Genomic DNA, 14827 nt, shown 5'->3' on the forward strand with positions numbered 1-14827 from the left:
CAAGGGCAAACACATAATACAGCAAGGATACAATTGGCATACCAGTTGCTTTTTGGACAACTACATAATGTGTATTGTATTCTTATTATGTTCTGAAACAAAGAAGTATAATATAACTCAGTATCTGTTGTTGTTGATGTTTCAGACCATAAGGACATGTACCATTAAATGTGCCTTAGTTAGCAGGTCCGATTTGTTTTAAGAGTAGAGAAATATATATTTTACTGGTAGAGATAAAATGATTACAGTTTCATTAATGGCTGTTTTACTGACGCATAAACCATGTCAGGACAAATCTATTTCACAAGACAATACACCTAAGCACAGAGCCATTTAAGTGAATAGAAACTACATTTATTATGACAGATTAAACTCCCTGTGAATCCCTTCTCTGCAGGTCAGCTGAATAGCACAGAAAAAACAAATATATGAAGAAAATAAACCTCTAAAAGTATAACCTAGTAGCTTTTTTGCAGAAGGGATATTAGAATTTAATTTCGATCAGTAAGAGAACTCTGGCTAAACAATATATTGATAATATATATCTGTGAATTAGACATTTTGTATGTTAGTAGAATGGGCATATAGATAAGAAATACACTAGCGATACAGATTGTTAACCCCTTACTGATAGTGTATATTTATATTAGAGTCTAGTGCCATTGAGCTGGTAGCACCTATACTGTCAGCCAATCAGATTTAACTAAATTGGGCCAACATTTTTAAAGTGTGGAGACCAGCTTTGAACAACACTGACATTATGATTAAGAACTGTTTGGGCAACATTCTTTTGGTCAGTAATAGCATTTTTTCTGATCAGGTTGGATACTTCTTGTCAGTGATCTAGATGTATGGCTAAACTGTGGGGAGACCAAATTGGTAACTAGTTTGGTCTTTCCATAGATCTAGATACTCATAGATGCCTCGGTATAATTCCTTTGTTACTTATGTGCCAGTTTCCTGTGGCAATGGACATGCCAGTATCTTATAGACATGCCATTATTAGCACATTCCAATAGTAATGTAGCATGGTGCCCTAAACATGGTGACAGGTGATGGGAAATATGTATTAAAAAGAGAGATAATTCCAGTACAGTATATCTTAAATAGATTTGTGAGGATGTACAGGGATGAATTGGTGAGCCTTCCTGTTTATAAATTCTATTAGCCTTCATACTAGAGTCCCCTTATTCACCTTCACTAGATACCTTACATGAAATTCTACATATGTATATTTGCAATCCTTATTTCTTAGCACAGGTTAAGACAAGTTGCAGTATGTGAAAAACATGGACACTCAGCCTCATTCTAAGGCTACAGTAACCTAGCCCTCTCTTGTAACACTCAACATTTTTCGGAATATTTAATGTACTGTGCAATCTTTAATGCCAACACAATTGTAAGTACAAATTTACACTCACAGTTACCTGTAATCCACTGTCTGTTTCTCTCAGGATATATCACTAAAGTAAATATGTAGAAGTTTGCAGTAGTTCTCTGTTTAATGCAGCTCAAAATGTGAAAGCTGTGCTAATGTGTAGTGCGAAGTTTGATATTTTAGTTCCCTTTGAGGTTCTGCTTCCCTCTGATGTGTAATAGGGGTTTGAGGGGGAGGTGACAGGAAGACATAGTGCAAGCACTGAAGTTTACACAGATCAGATAGAATGACAGAAGATAATGTTTTAAGCACTCATTTACCTTGCCTGTTGTGTCCACTCTTTGTGGCATTGTTAGAAAGAACTGGGACTCTATAGGGAGCAACAGATACAGTATGGCTGCTGCAGTGTTTAATAATCTATTTATTTAGTATCAATGTCAGTTATTAACAAATGCAGATAAAATAACCCCAGACTACATCCAGAGAAATCTAGACAGTGCTAACTTAACCAAATTAACCAAAGTGCTAGCTTAACCAAACTACTAGTAGTACTACTATGTAGTTCTGACTTGACTACTAGATATAGATTTGCACTGATTCATATATATGACCTAAACACATAAAATGCACCAATCTACATACAAAAAACTGCATTCCATTATAAAGAGCAGTGTGGAATTTTGTGACCCTGAATAAAAAAAGAATAACTTGTGAAAAAAGGACAGACAGTCTTGTTATAAAAGAAAAAAAAAAGCAACATTGGAGTTTAAAACTGCTAGTCTGGCTAGAATCCCACAAAACTCAGCAACTGAGAGCACCGAGTAGTACGGGGGGGGGGGTCCTCTGGCTGTGGTCTGTGCATGATCACCATGGGCACTCTCAGCACTTTGAATAATTTGCCTCTGAAGAGAGCAAAAGGGGTTGTGCCATAGCCTACTTATTCTTTCACAGAAAAAGATCAGAACAAAATTAAAAGCAGTCATCTCTCTATTTTTCAAAGCCTAAAACATCAACTAGACAGGGCTGGCAAGTCATCATGCCTTAGAAACGATTTTTTCAACAGCAGCAAAAGCCTTAGACAAAATGCAAAACCAGTGTGTGATTTTAGGTCAACAGCTAAAACAACACCTCTGCTATATGTTATACTTATTTATGTGCAGAAGCATAAGAAATACACACGAGGCCCCTATTTAGTGCTATTGCATTTTAAAGGTTCTTCCTGTGTTTCCTACTATTATGACTCAAGAAGCACCTTTCTTTACCATATTAGTATGCAACTTTCTACAACAACTGGGTGTCTCAGTGATACTATACCTACATAGGCTTTTTTGTGCTGGTATTTATTTTTCTAATTGTGCACATGTATATATTTCAATGTTTGTCCCTTTGTTTGTAGTATTACTGTACTGTATAATTGTATAGTGCTGTGTACACATAGATTCACAAACATATCTACATTTACTTATCTTTGGGGTGCAAATGCTAAAACACTAACGGGTGCCCTGGGGAGTGCCAATATTTTCCTCAGTACTATGCTTAGATACAATACATTCTGTCCTACCATCACGCAGTGCTTCAGCATACCTCACAACTAGCGATGTGTGGGTTGACACGCAACCCACTGGACCTGCAGCTTTACCCTCAGGTAAAACGGGTTACTCCCTGTTACACATATTCGCAAATTTACGATCTAACTACTTGTAGTTCTCTGTGTATATATACATATATGACCATACAACATATTCCACCTCCCAGGAGGGATGGCGACAGACATAAAATGCCGCTACAATGTAAATCATGGTGGATTCATTTCTTACAGACTGTGGCTAGAAGGGGACTAAATGAAAACATGCTCACAAATAAAGCATCATAGTGATGCTACTATATAAACACACTGGGGCTCATCTATCAACACTGGGCAAATTAGCCTGTGGGCAGTTACCCATAGCAACCATTCAGCGATTGGCATTTTTCAACCTGCTGCAGGAAGAACAATGAAAGCAACAATTTGATTGGTTGCCATGGGTTACTGCCCATGGGCAAATTTGGCCAGTGTTGATAAATGACCCCCACTATATATATTGGATATATGCAATCCATAATACTGAACCTACCTCAAATAGTAAAATTCCACCACAAATTCCTATAGGATTTTTGGGAGCATACTTATCAATAGGTTAATAGAAATAGATAGAGAGAGGCAGAATTTCACTGCCGATCTGTGACAAGCTTTAGTTTTACTCCTTCATTAATATGCCCCATTGTATGTTGTTTTATGCAAAGAGATAACACTTTAGATCACAGAAGTCATGGCTGTGTCAATTGCACCACACCAACACTATAAGGCACATTTATCAAAGTACAAATGGTTAAGAATACAAAAAATTTGTATTTTATCTAATTTATAGAACTGTGCGTATTTTCTGCGTTTTTTTTGTTCATTTGTTTAATTTTTTTGTACTTTGCGACAAATTTTACACAACAAAATCATATTTGTTGCACGAGTACGAAAGTTTCAGATTCATTAAAGGTTCGTTATCGTCACTTTCCTTTGGCCAGGTTGGAGCGGCAGAGTGCCATTGAGTCCTATGTGAGGCTTCCAAAAACATGCACAGAAGGATCAAAGTAAGAAAGGTTTTCCCGCCGTTAACGATCGTTCGGATACAAAAATTTTGTGACTTACATAGTTACATAGTTACATAGGGTTGAAAAAAGACCAGTGTCCATCAAGTTCAACCCATCCAAGTAAACCCAGCACACCTAACCCACACCTACCAATCTATACACTCACATACATAAACTAGTACAACCACTAGTACTAACTGTAGACTTTGGATTGCGAATACGATATTATCGTGACTATTACGATTTTTTCGTAAGCATTTTTGTGACATCAGATTATCGTATCTAATCCAAATTTTACCCATTTCGAGATTCGAACTCGTACGTTGATGAATCTGCCCCTACGATAGTGTATGGTTTGCTCACCTAGCATGAATTATCAAAACTAGCAACCTTCAGGAAAACCTTAATGAATAATGATTACCCTAACTGGTATGCACTCCATAAAATCCAACTTCCAAAACTAGAATACTTCGCAAGAACATTACTAATGATTAAATGGGGCATTATCTTCAACACAAAACATTAAATATATATATACAGTCAATGCTGTAAGAAGATTGAAAATATAAAAAATGTATTCCAATTAAAAGCATATAGAATGTGTGGGTGCTTCAGATTTGTAATTACAGTATTTCAATTACTGTAATTATTTCTTGTTACAAATGCTTTACATGATACGTGTATTTATTACAGAGAGCTCTCATGGTTACGATGTTTGCAGCTATAGCGCATACCATTGTGAAGCCTGCAGGACTAACTTTTCCAGATGGTGAGCTACAAGGTAGTGATGATGCAAGTGAAGACCCTCAGGGACAATAGATAGCAGTGCTATATAAATAAGGGGTCTACATAGGATCCTAACATTGCTTTTTTTATACTGAACAATCAATGTTCAGCCCTTCTTATTCATCCATTGTTCAATCCAAGCATAATCCTGATATGGGCCTGGAATTATATGTAGTAACTTTTCATTTGGAAAATAATCTTCCATACCACATAAAGAGTGGTTGCCTCTGGTGAAACAAATCCTTTTTACAAGACTTGAGTGCATTATTCAGTCTTTCTCTTTCTCCTTTTCCCAACTCCTGTCACTCCCCCTTGATATTTTGATGATTATATAACTCTCACTAACCTTTTATCTAGCTTCTTAGATGTAACGTTTGCTGCTTTTTCACTTTTATCTCTCACGTCACTCTAAGTAATGGATATGTTTCCCATGGTATATCATTATGAAACCAAATGAATTATTACTTTTCCAAATACAAGACTCATGCATTAGTTCTGTGTCTACTACTGAAAATTTTGTGTTTATATGATTTTAATATTTTTTTTCAGAAGTATACATTGTCCCTTGAGGTCTGGAAAAAGGCTAGTATCAGTGGCTATCTTTTCTTAATGCACTACTGAATGACTCAGGTATTCTGTCATACAGGTAGCCAACCAGCACTCTGGCTGGGGCAAAAGGGAGCCATGTATATAAATGAACTCATTTACTCTACAGCTCATTTGCAAACACAAGTGCAGAGTGTAATGTGCAATTTTGGATTCAATTAACCATGTATTTTACCCAGAAATGTACATCTTTGGATGGAAATAACTTTAATGAATGCTGCCAATACATGCAACAACTGCTTCCATTTTTGAGCAACTACAACTATAGTCACATGTGTAAATGAGCCCTATAGGCAGGACTTGGGCATCGGCTTGCATGCCTCATACTATGGCCAAAGGGTTTTTCAAGAGTGCTTGTACTTGCACTGAAGGTAAAAGGGTTGTTACAGGGAAAAGGGTTCCCAATACATGCACAATGCTCTAGTATGCACAAAAGCATTTGCATCTGATGTGCTTGCAGGGACATTGTGGGCTAAAATGGTGTCTGATGAACTTTGCACCTTGTATTTTTATTGTACTTGAGCTGTATGTTTCTATTGTTGAGGAACAGGGAATAAAAATGCAAGCATTTGAAAAGTGATCAATAAATAGAACATAATGGAAATATGGATAATGGATAAAGTGTTATCCCTCACAGTATCACAGTAGGAAGGCGATAGCCAATCACAGCCCTGCAGTCACATAAGCTAAGACAGGCTGCAATACCTTATCAGGTCAGCCTAAGAAAGGAGGAGGCAAGACGTGAAACAGATAAGAGTTTTGGGGGAAATATATATTAATATATTTAAAACAATAAATCAAAGTCAAGTTTTTAAAGCATAATCCTTCTATATCTAGAAATGTATAATACACTGGCAAATTCTTGTTTTTAACACAGTATGTCTCCTTAAAGGAACAGTAACACTAAAAAATGAAAGAGCTTTAAAGTAATAAATATATAATGCACTGTTGCCCTGCACTGGTAAAACTGGTGTGTTTGCTACAGTAACACTACTATAATTTATATAATAAGCTGCTGTGTAGCCATGGGGGCAGCCATTCAAGCTGGAAAAAAGGAGAAAAGGCACAGGTTACATAGCAGATAACAGATAAGTTCTGTAGAATACAATAGTTGTTTTATCTGTTATCTGCTATGTGCCTGTGCCTTTTCTCCTTTGAATGGCTGCCTCCATGGCTACATAGCAGCTTATTTATATAAACTATAGTAGGGTTTCTGAAATAAACACACAACTTTTACCAGAGCAGGGCAGCAGCACATTATATTTTAGTTACTTTAAAACACTTTAATTTTTTGGTGTTACTGTTCCTTTAACAGAATGTTATGTGTTTAGCATGTAAATACTATTATTAGAGCCTTTCACTGCATAAGGACCTCCTCACCTAAACCTGGTTCTTCTGTGCAGCAAATTAACAGCAATTCTATTGTTGTTGCCTTTACAAAAACAAAACAAATATTCCACAGTATATCATAGAGGCTCATATGTACATAAGCTTGCCACACTCTAGGGGGCTGATTTACTAAGACACGAATTCGAATCCGAATTGGAAAAATTCCGATTGGAAAACGAACATTTTGTGACTTTTTCGTATTTTTTGCGATTTTTTCGGCGTCTTTACGACTTTTCGGAAATTATCGCGACTTTTTCGTTACCAATACGATTTGCGCGAAAAAGCGCGAGTTTTTCGTAGCCATTACGACTTGCGCGAAAAAACGCGAGTTTTTCGTAGCCATTCCGAAAGTTGCGCAAAATCTGGCGATTTTTTCGTAGCGTTAAAACTTGCGCGAAAAGTCGAGATTTTTTCGTAGAGTTAAAACTTGCGTGAAACGTCGCGCCTTTTAAGTTTTAACGCTACGAAAAAGGCGCGACTTTTCGCGCAAGTTTTAACGCTACGAAAAAATCGCCAGATTTTGCGCAACTTTCGGAATGGCTACGAAAAACTCGCATTTTTTCACAAAAATCGTATTGGTAACGAAAAAGTCGCGATAATTTCCGAAAAAAACGCAAAATACCAATCATTACGAAAAAAACGCAATCGGACGCATTCGGCCCGTTCGTGGGTTAGTAAATGTGCCCCTAGGAGTTCGATGGATTTTTGTGTTTGTCAGATGGTCCATCCAGCAAGGTGTACCTGTGTCTTGCAAAATATCAACTTCACAAAAGCTACTATAATTGCTTTTAGTGTTAATTTTGCATCACAAAACTCAGAATACACTCAATAGTACTTGGTCCTTGCATCCATCACAGAGCTGCTATTTTAAGAAGATAGAAGCCAACATCATTCTTAGGCTTTCTAGAATGCACGGAGTAGATTAAAAGATTGAATGCTGAGTTTTATTTCTCTGTTTCATTTTGTTCCATTTTCTTCTGCTTACTTTATCCTACACTCTTAGCTTTGCAGTTTTCATTTTAGAGCATTGCAGGTAATGGAAATACTTTGACTCGAAGGAACATCAAAGGACACTTGACATTTCAAGTGGAGTGAGCAGATAAGTTTTTCCCCTAATGCTATATGTTACTGTATGTATTGGCTGTTAGGATTAATTGGACTTGGAGCACAGGCAGACTTTTAGCTGCCTCTTCTGACACTTAGGGGCTGATTTACTAATCCACGAATCCGAATCCCGAATGGGAAAAAATCGGATTAGAAACAAACATTTTGCGACTTTTTCGTATTTTTTGCGATTTTTCCGTCGCCGTCGCGACTTTTTTGTGAATTGTCGCGACTTTTTCGTAGCCGTTACGACTTGCGTGAATTGTCACGACTTTTTCGTAGCCATTACGACTTGCGCAAATTGTCCCGACTTTTTAGTAGCCGTTACGACTTGCGCGAATTGTCGCAACTTTTTCGTATTGAGCGCTAGTAAATGGCGGGCAAACCTTTCCGATTTTTTTGCGACGGCTACGAAAAAGTAGCGACAATTCGCGCAAGTAGTAACGGCTACGAAAAAGTCGCGACAATTTACGAATAAGTTGCGACAGCGATCATTACGAAAAAACCGCATTCGGACGCTTTCGATCTGTTCGTGGATTAGTAAATCGGTCCCTTAGTATACGGAATGTCTTTTATTTTTCAGTTTCTGAGAAAATGTTCAGAATGCAAATAAGATAAAGGGAACCAGCTTAAAATATACTTAATGCTAGATATTCAATTACCTCTTAATGGGGCACTTAATTCTTGGGTTTTTCTTTTTAATTTTACAGGGAAATACATATAATAATATAGTTTTAGAGTATTTATCAGTGCGGGCTATTTGCATCCTAGCAGGCTATTCCTTATTCTGCATTGCCTGGCCTTGTCTATCTTTGCTTATGTCTGGCGACACAGACCATCCTAATAGTATATTGCCCATATGTGTATTCTGGTTTCTTGCAAGAGGTTCTTTAGGCTTTGAGAGGAGAAAAGTGGAACTGATAGAACAAGATGTAAAGCAGTTGAATCAAATGGAAGTGTCAGAAACACCTTGATAGCAGCTATAATTAGCACTGCCACAGCAATATCATTTTATATACTGTACCTGTAAGACAAATACAAATGAAAGAAAAAATCATGATAAGATAATCCTCTATAAATTATTTTAAATTTGTGACATTTCTCTAATCAACAATTTTACCCCCATTAACTATTTTCTGACAACTCTGCTCCTGTTCTTCTAATTTAATAGTTTTTGGACCATTCCAATTCAAGAAATGTTGAGTAGGAATGACAGATAACTTCCCCCCATAAATTCTACACTTAAATACAGTTTAATTTAGTGCTCACTGATATGACGGGGTTTAAAATAACAACTTATCCCTCCTCTGCTTTCCTTTCTGTTCTCCGTGTGCCAGTTTTCAGATACTGGGACATCAGATAATGGGTCTAAAAACTGTATGGGACTAAAGGGGGCAAAGGAGCTTGTTGAGCATGCTTTTGTGCCTTAGAAGTACTATACTTCTGAGAAGGTTTAATACAGCAAACCACTGTTCAGTCTAAATTTCACCCTAACTGACCTAACACTGAGCTTCCAGAAGGAAAAACATGTATTCTTCCCAAATCATCCTTCAACCTCCCCCAGCTACTTCTTCTGTCCCTTTGGGGTGTCCACCCCACATGTACTCTGACTTGAATGAATTGTAGAGAGGTCTCTGCTTGTGAGATCATAAACCAGAGTTTCAATTTAAAGCAAAAATTGTATCTCAGTGAGCATTCAAAGTCCATTTAACAGATCACTGGGTAACTGGGACATTCATCAATCTTCATTGATGCAGACTTTATGAATGTACTGAGATGAATGGTTATTTGTTTCCCTACCAACACCAAGTTTTCTCACATTATCTTAAAATGGCTTTATTTGTTTGAGGAAAACTGACTGCTCCCAAATTGTTATGAGACTTGCCTTGTAGAACTCTGGGCATGTATATATGGTATGCAGCAATGTTAAACCAATATTGTTCTTTGGAAATAACTATCACTACAAAAGTCATCTTTGCACACCTGGTTCTCCCAGTTCGCTGCACTATTGAGATATACCATTTTTGTGAGTGCAAAACACAATTTATTATGTATTGTGTCTTTTTCCTTGTTTGGAGGGGTACTCTGCACTTCCATTTATCTTATTTTATGCCCTACATACATATTATGTACTTATTAAGTACAAAGCATTTCCAGCACTGCAATTTTATATACAGTAGATGGATAATATAACTGACAAAGAGACGAAAGAAAGCACCTTACACGTGCTATTGCCACTGCGGTTATCCTGCTATGAGTTCTGGGGGTATTTACATGGAATTGCTACTGTGTCATCCTACTATGTGTTCTGGGGGTTTTATACATGAAATTGCCACTGCATTGGAGAAGAGGAGCTTAAGAGGTGACATGATAACTATGTATAAATATGTAAGGGATCATATAATAACCTCTCTAATGCTTTATTTACCAGTAGGTCCTTCTTACGGACACTCCGTTTAGAAGAAAGGAGGTTCCGTTTACATTTTCGGAAATAATTTTTTACTGTGAGAGCTGTGAAGTTGCGGAATTTCCTCCCTGAGTCGTGCTGGCTGATACATTATATAGCTTTAAGAAGGGGTTGGATGACTTTTTAGCAAGTGAGGGAATATAGGGTTATGGGAGATAGCTCTTAGTACAAGTTAATCCAGGGACTGGTCCGATTGCCATCTTGGAGTCAGGAAGGAATTTTTTCCCCTCTGCGGCAAATTAGAGAGGCTTCAGATGGGGTTTTTTACCTTCCTCTGGATCAACTAGAAGTTAGGCAGGTTAAATATAGGCATTATGGTTGAACGTGATGGACGTACATCTTTTTTTTCAACCTAATTTACTAGGTTACTATTAATTTAAGTATTTTCTAAAGGTTGTATCTGTAAATTGGGGAATGGTTTATTGGGGGTGTGTCAACAAAAGCGGGCTTTGCTATGTAAGTACTATGTAAGTAACAATAAGGCGCCAGGTCCTCCTGCAAGAAAATATTTGGAAGGGCCCAGCACACTTGCAATCCCTCCCTGCAAGCCCTGCAAAAATGCTATGCAGCTAACCCCTACAGGGGATGAAGGGAGCTGATTCCCTTAAAGGACAGGGAAAGGCTAAGTCACTTGGGGGTGCCAAAATGTTAGGCACCCCCAAGTGACTTAAATCGCTTACCAGCACCAGCCCAGGGTACCTGTAGCGCAGCTCTTCCTCCTTCCGCCTTCGCTTTTGGAAGGACTAAGGACAGGCGCATGCGCAGTAGAGTGAAAAGCCGACTTCTCTGTTAAAATTCCGCTTTTCACTCTACTGCGCATGCGCGCGAGCGAAGCAGGAAGGAGAAAGCGCTGCAGCTACCCTGGGCTGGTGCTGTTCTGTCCGTATGGCTGCACCAGCCCGGGGTACAAGGTAAGCAATTTAAGTCACTTGGGGGTGCCTAACATTTTGGCACCCCCAAGTGACTTTGCCTTTCCTTCTCCTTTAAAGCAGTGGTTCCCAAACTGTGTGGATGCCCCCATCCTGTCTGTCCATTTGGGGTGAAATTTGAGAAGAATGACAATTTTTTCCCATAGATTTTCTCCCAAAGATTAATCAGAGTGAGAATTGGGAGAGGACAATTATTGGCCGCCCTAATTATTCTTGGAACTATGACTGTATGGCTGATACAGTAATGCTTGATATATGTTTGCAGAGGCTATATACTTTGTTATGAGCATGACCATGGGTGGGGGTGCCCCCCCACCCATGGTTGGGGGGGCAATGATAGGTTTCAAAGGGAGCTTGACCTGAAAAAGATAGAAAATCACTGGCTTAGAGGGAGGAGTGTGCCGTATATGTACACGGCAGCTAAGCACCAAACTAAATAAAACAGCTGTACACAGAAACAGCTTTGGGCTTTACTGAGAAGCTCTTGGATACTCTCCTAAGGGCAGTTATAAGATCATTTTGATCATCTGTCAGATCATTTAGGAAAGGAAGCTCACATCTAAAGCTCCACAAGGCTTCAATGCACTGTACTGAATGGGATCAACCCTAAACTCTTTTGAGCTTGTGTACAAATAAAACACAGGGCTATACACAAATATGGAAGCATGGCCCAGCTGTATTACTCATAGCAACCAGTCAGATATTTGCTTCATTAACTGCACTTTTTGACTATGAAAGTCAGGAAAAATGACATTTAATATGTATGAAATCTGGCATTTAATTCTTACAATGCTATACATTAGTCATTTACTTGTACGCATACTTTTGGGGGTGGGTAATACTCACACCCTTAATTAAAAAAAAACCAAAAAACATTAAACTTTAATAAGCTTTAATACAAGATTAATTTTCCACCACTTTTCCACCAAGCAATGCTGACTTAACATTCTAAACCTTAGTAAAAATGTTTTAGATAGAGGAAGAAACATGTTTGTAGCTTCACTATGAAAGAAGAAATGACAAAAGGGGGTTTTGCAATGCTTCATATACCACAGTCATTTCATCTGTTGCCTGTAACTAAACCACATGATCACTTATATCAGATATTTGTAATCATCAATTCAGTTTTTACATTTCCTAAATAAAAATGCATGGATATTTTCCAACAAATACTTGGAATGTCACCCACTAAGGTGTCCAATTTTTTGGAGCAGCAACTTTACATTTTACATTTTACTTGGGTAATTTGCTTGAAGCTAGGACAATTACATTTAGTTTTTCTTCTACTGTTAAGATTGGTGACCAGTAGATATAACACAGTAAGACATAACACATTACAGTATGTGTGTTGACATAGTATGAAAATAAGAACACACATTAGCACCGAGATCACAAAGCTGTGTCTGTCTCGGCTTGAAACTAATATAGCACATTCTGTCAGAAACTCCCTGGCCTAAAGCTAGGGACCTGCTGGGTATAGGCCACTGCTCCTGCAGGTTGAGCCATAGGAGGCAGAGTGGCTTGGGCCTGGCAGGTTATGTCTTTGTCTTTTCTCCCTGTCTGTTCCTCTGGCTGACTCCTATGATTTACCTGCAGGAAACTGCCATATTGGGTTCTTTAAACTGGCCTCTTTCTATTACCTCTTTTGCTGAGACCAAGTCTTCTGAGTTCCTGTCCAAGTATCCTAAGATCTGTAACTTTTTTTTTGCCCTGTCCTTGTCTCCTCATATTCTAACTCCCTGGTTTTTAACCTCTGTCTTTTTATTTGGATTTATGCTTGTTTGCTGCCTGCCCTGACCTTCTGCCTGTCTCACGGACTTTGTTTGCCTGCCTCCTTTCCAGACCTTGTGCCTGACCTTGGACTTGCTTGCTGACCATTTTGTTTTGTGTTCTGCCTGCTCCTTATACTTTTCTGCTGGGGTCCTAGTTTATTAAATCTTTTGGTTCAACTCAGTTGTTGGCCAAGTCTGTGTGTTAGTAGTTACACAGCACATAAAATCATTACAACCAGTTTAACCAGCATCTTTGACACTGAGAAAACTGAGAGCAGCACGATACAAGGGTTTGCTTATGTTGAACAGCAGGATGTGCCTCTACTTACATGGTATAATGGAACCGTGTTGCTCTCAGCCAGTGAAAATGTCAAGACATCTTGCTGAGCAGGGTCTAGGCGTCCAGTGGAAGTTAACATTGATGGACTGATTGGGTAGCTCGGGCTACCTGTGTTCTTGCCTTTTTTTCTTGACCTGCGCCCTGTGTCCCTTTTGTTGTCTTTCTGTGTAACCGGCTCTTCTTGTATCACTAGGATTTTATCATCACTCAGGTAGCGCAGGAGCGAATTCTCAGAGTCTGTTGAAAAAAAAAAATAAAATAAAATAAGTAAAGGCTACATGGAAATAGTGATTTATCTACTGATTTCAGAAGTTATCTGTTTGGGGTAAGAAGTGAGGTAGTTCATGAAAAAAATCCAGTAACCATTTTTGTTGAACAAATGGGTAATTTTTTTCTTGTTACATCCTATATAATGTACTCTGAGTGATTTGCTTTCAAAAATCATACATAACAGGCTTACATTTTCTGTCAAGCAGGGTTGCTTAAATCTTGACTTCCAGATGTTGAACTACAAGTCCTAGCAGCTCTGCACCCTTGATTAATACATTAATAAAGTTAGGTACAAAGGAGTCACTTCACATAATGCAAAACAAACATTTTCCTAGGATTGTTTAACAGACTTTGCACATTGTTGCTGTTATTCAGTGTAATTTATTATGTTTCTGGACACCATACCTGTTGCATGTTTGGTTATAACAAGCAATGCAAACTGTAAGGCTAATGAATGCAGATGGTACCTGTGGACGTGGTGCACCCACACAACCACACAAAGAGCAATTAATAAAGCAGGTGCTAGTTCCTAGCTATACACTGCTATTTCAAACACAAGCAAGGACTCACAAACACATGACAAGCCAGTAGACTTTGGTGAAACATAGGTGTTAAGTACAGTGCGCATGAAGACTTTAATATTTCTATATTATATTATTATTATATGTTATTATTATTATATGCTTCCTTTGCAAAAATGCATAGTTGTTTCTAATGCTTAAGGGCGCATATGTAAATGAATACTAATCTTGTCATTAAAAGGCATCATTATGTATAATATGAATAGATTTGATTATATGAATTTTGGGTTAATATAATAGAAGGTGCAAGTTCTGCCCCTTGTCTGGCAACTTATATGTTAACACTTATTTGCTTGTGTGCAAACAGTAGACTAGCAAATGCTATTTGCTGATTGGTTACTGATACCTATATTTACATTTGCAGCCCAATATCTACAATTAGCAATCGTTATGCTTTCAAGCAGATTTAGAACAATAATTGGGTGATGATGATGGCCCTTTTTGATTCACTTAAGTCAAATTAGCTCCCCTTGTGGACTCACTTTAATAGAGATACAAAAGCTGAAAAAAATAAACAGCAACATTGTGGCTATAAAGAATACAGGAAACATGAAATAGGCACTGCGCTCTCAAACTGTAA

General features: G+C 38.0%; 1 protein-coding gene across 1 annotated transcript in view; it reads right to left on the bottom strand.

Annotated features, from left to right (window-relative positions):
* The window catches only part of LOC100488567 (connector enhancer of kinase suppressor of ras 2), a 276323-nt gene that overhangs the window by 41042 nt on the left and 220454 nt on the right, over positions 1–14827 (bottom strand). The window contains exon 13 of the mRNA XM_031891318.1: positions 13386–13633. Coding sequence (XP_031747178.1) covers positions 13386–13633 — 248 coding nt within the window. The remainder of the gene's footprint in view (positions 1–13385; positions 13634–14827) is intronic.

Source organism: Xenopus tropicalis, chromosome 8 (assembly GCF_000004195.4).
Source record: "Xenopus tropicalis strain Nigerian chromosome 8, UCB_Xtro_10.0, whole genome shotgun sequence".
Lineage (NCBI taxonomy): Eukaryota > Metazoa > Chordata > Amphibia > Anura > Pipidae > Xenopus > Xenopus tropicalis.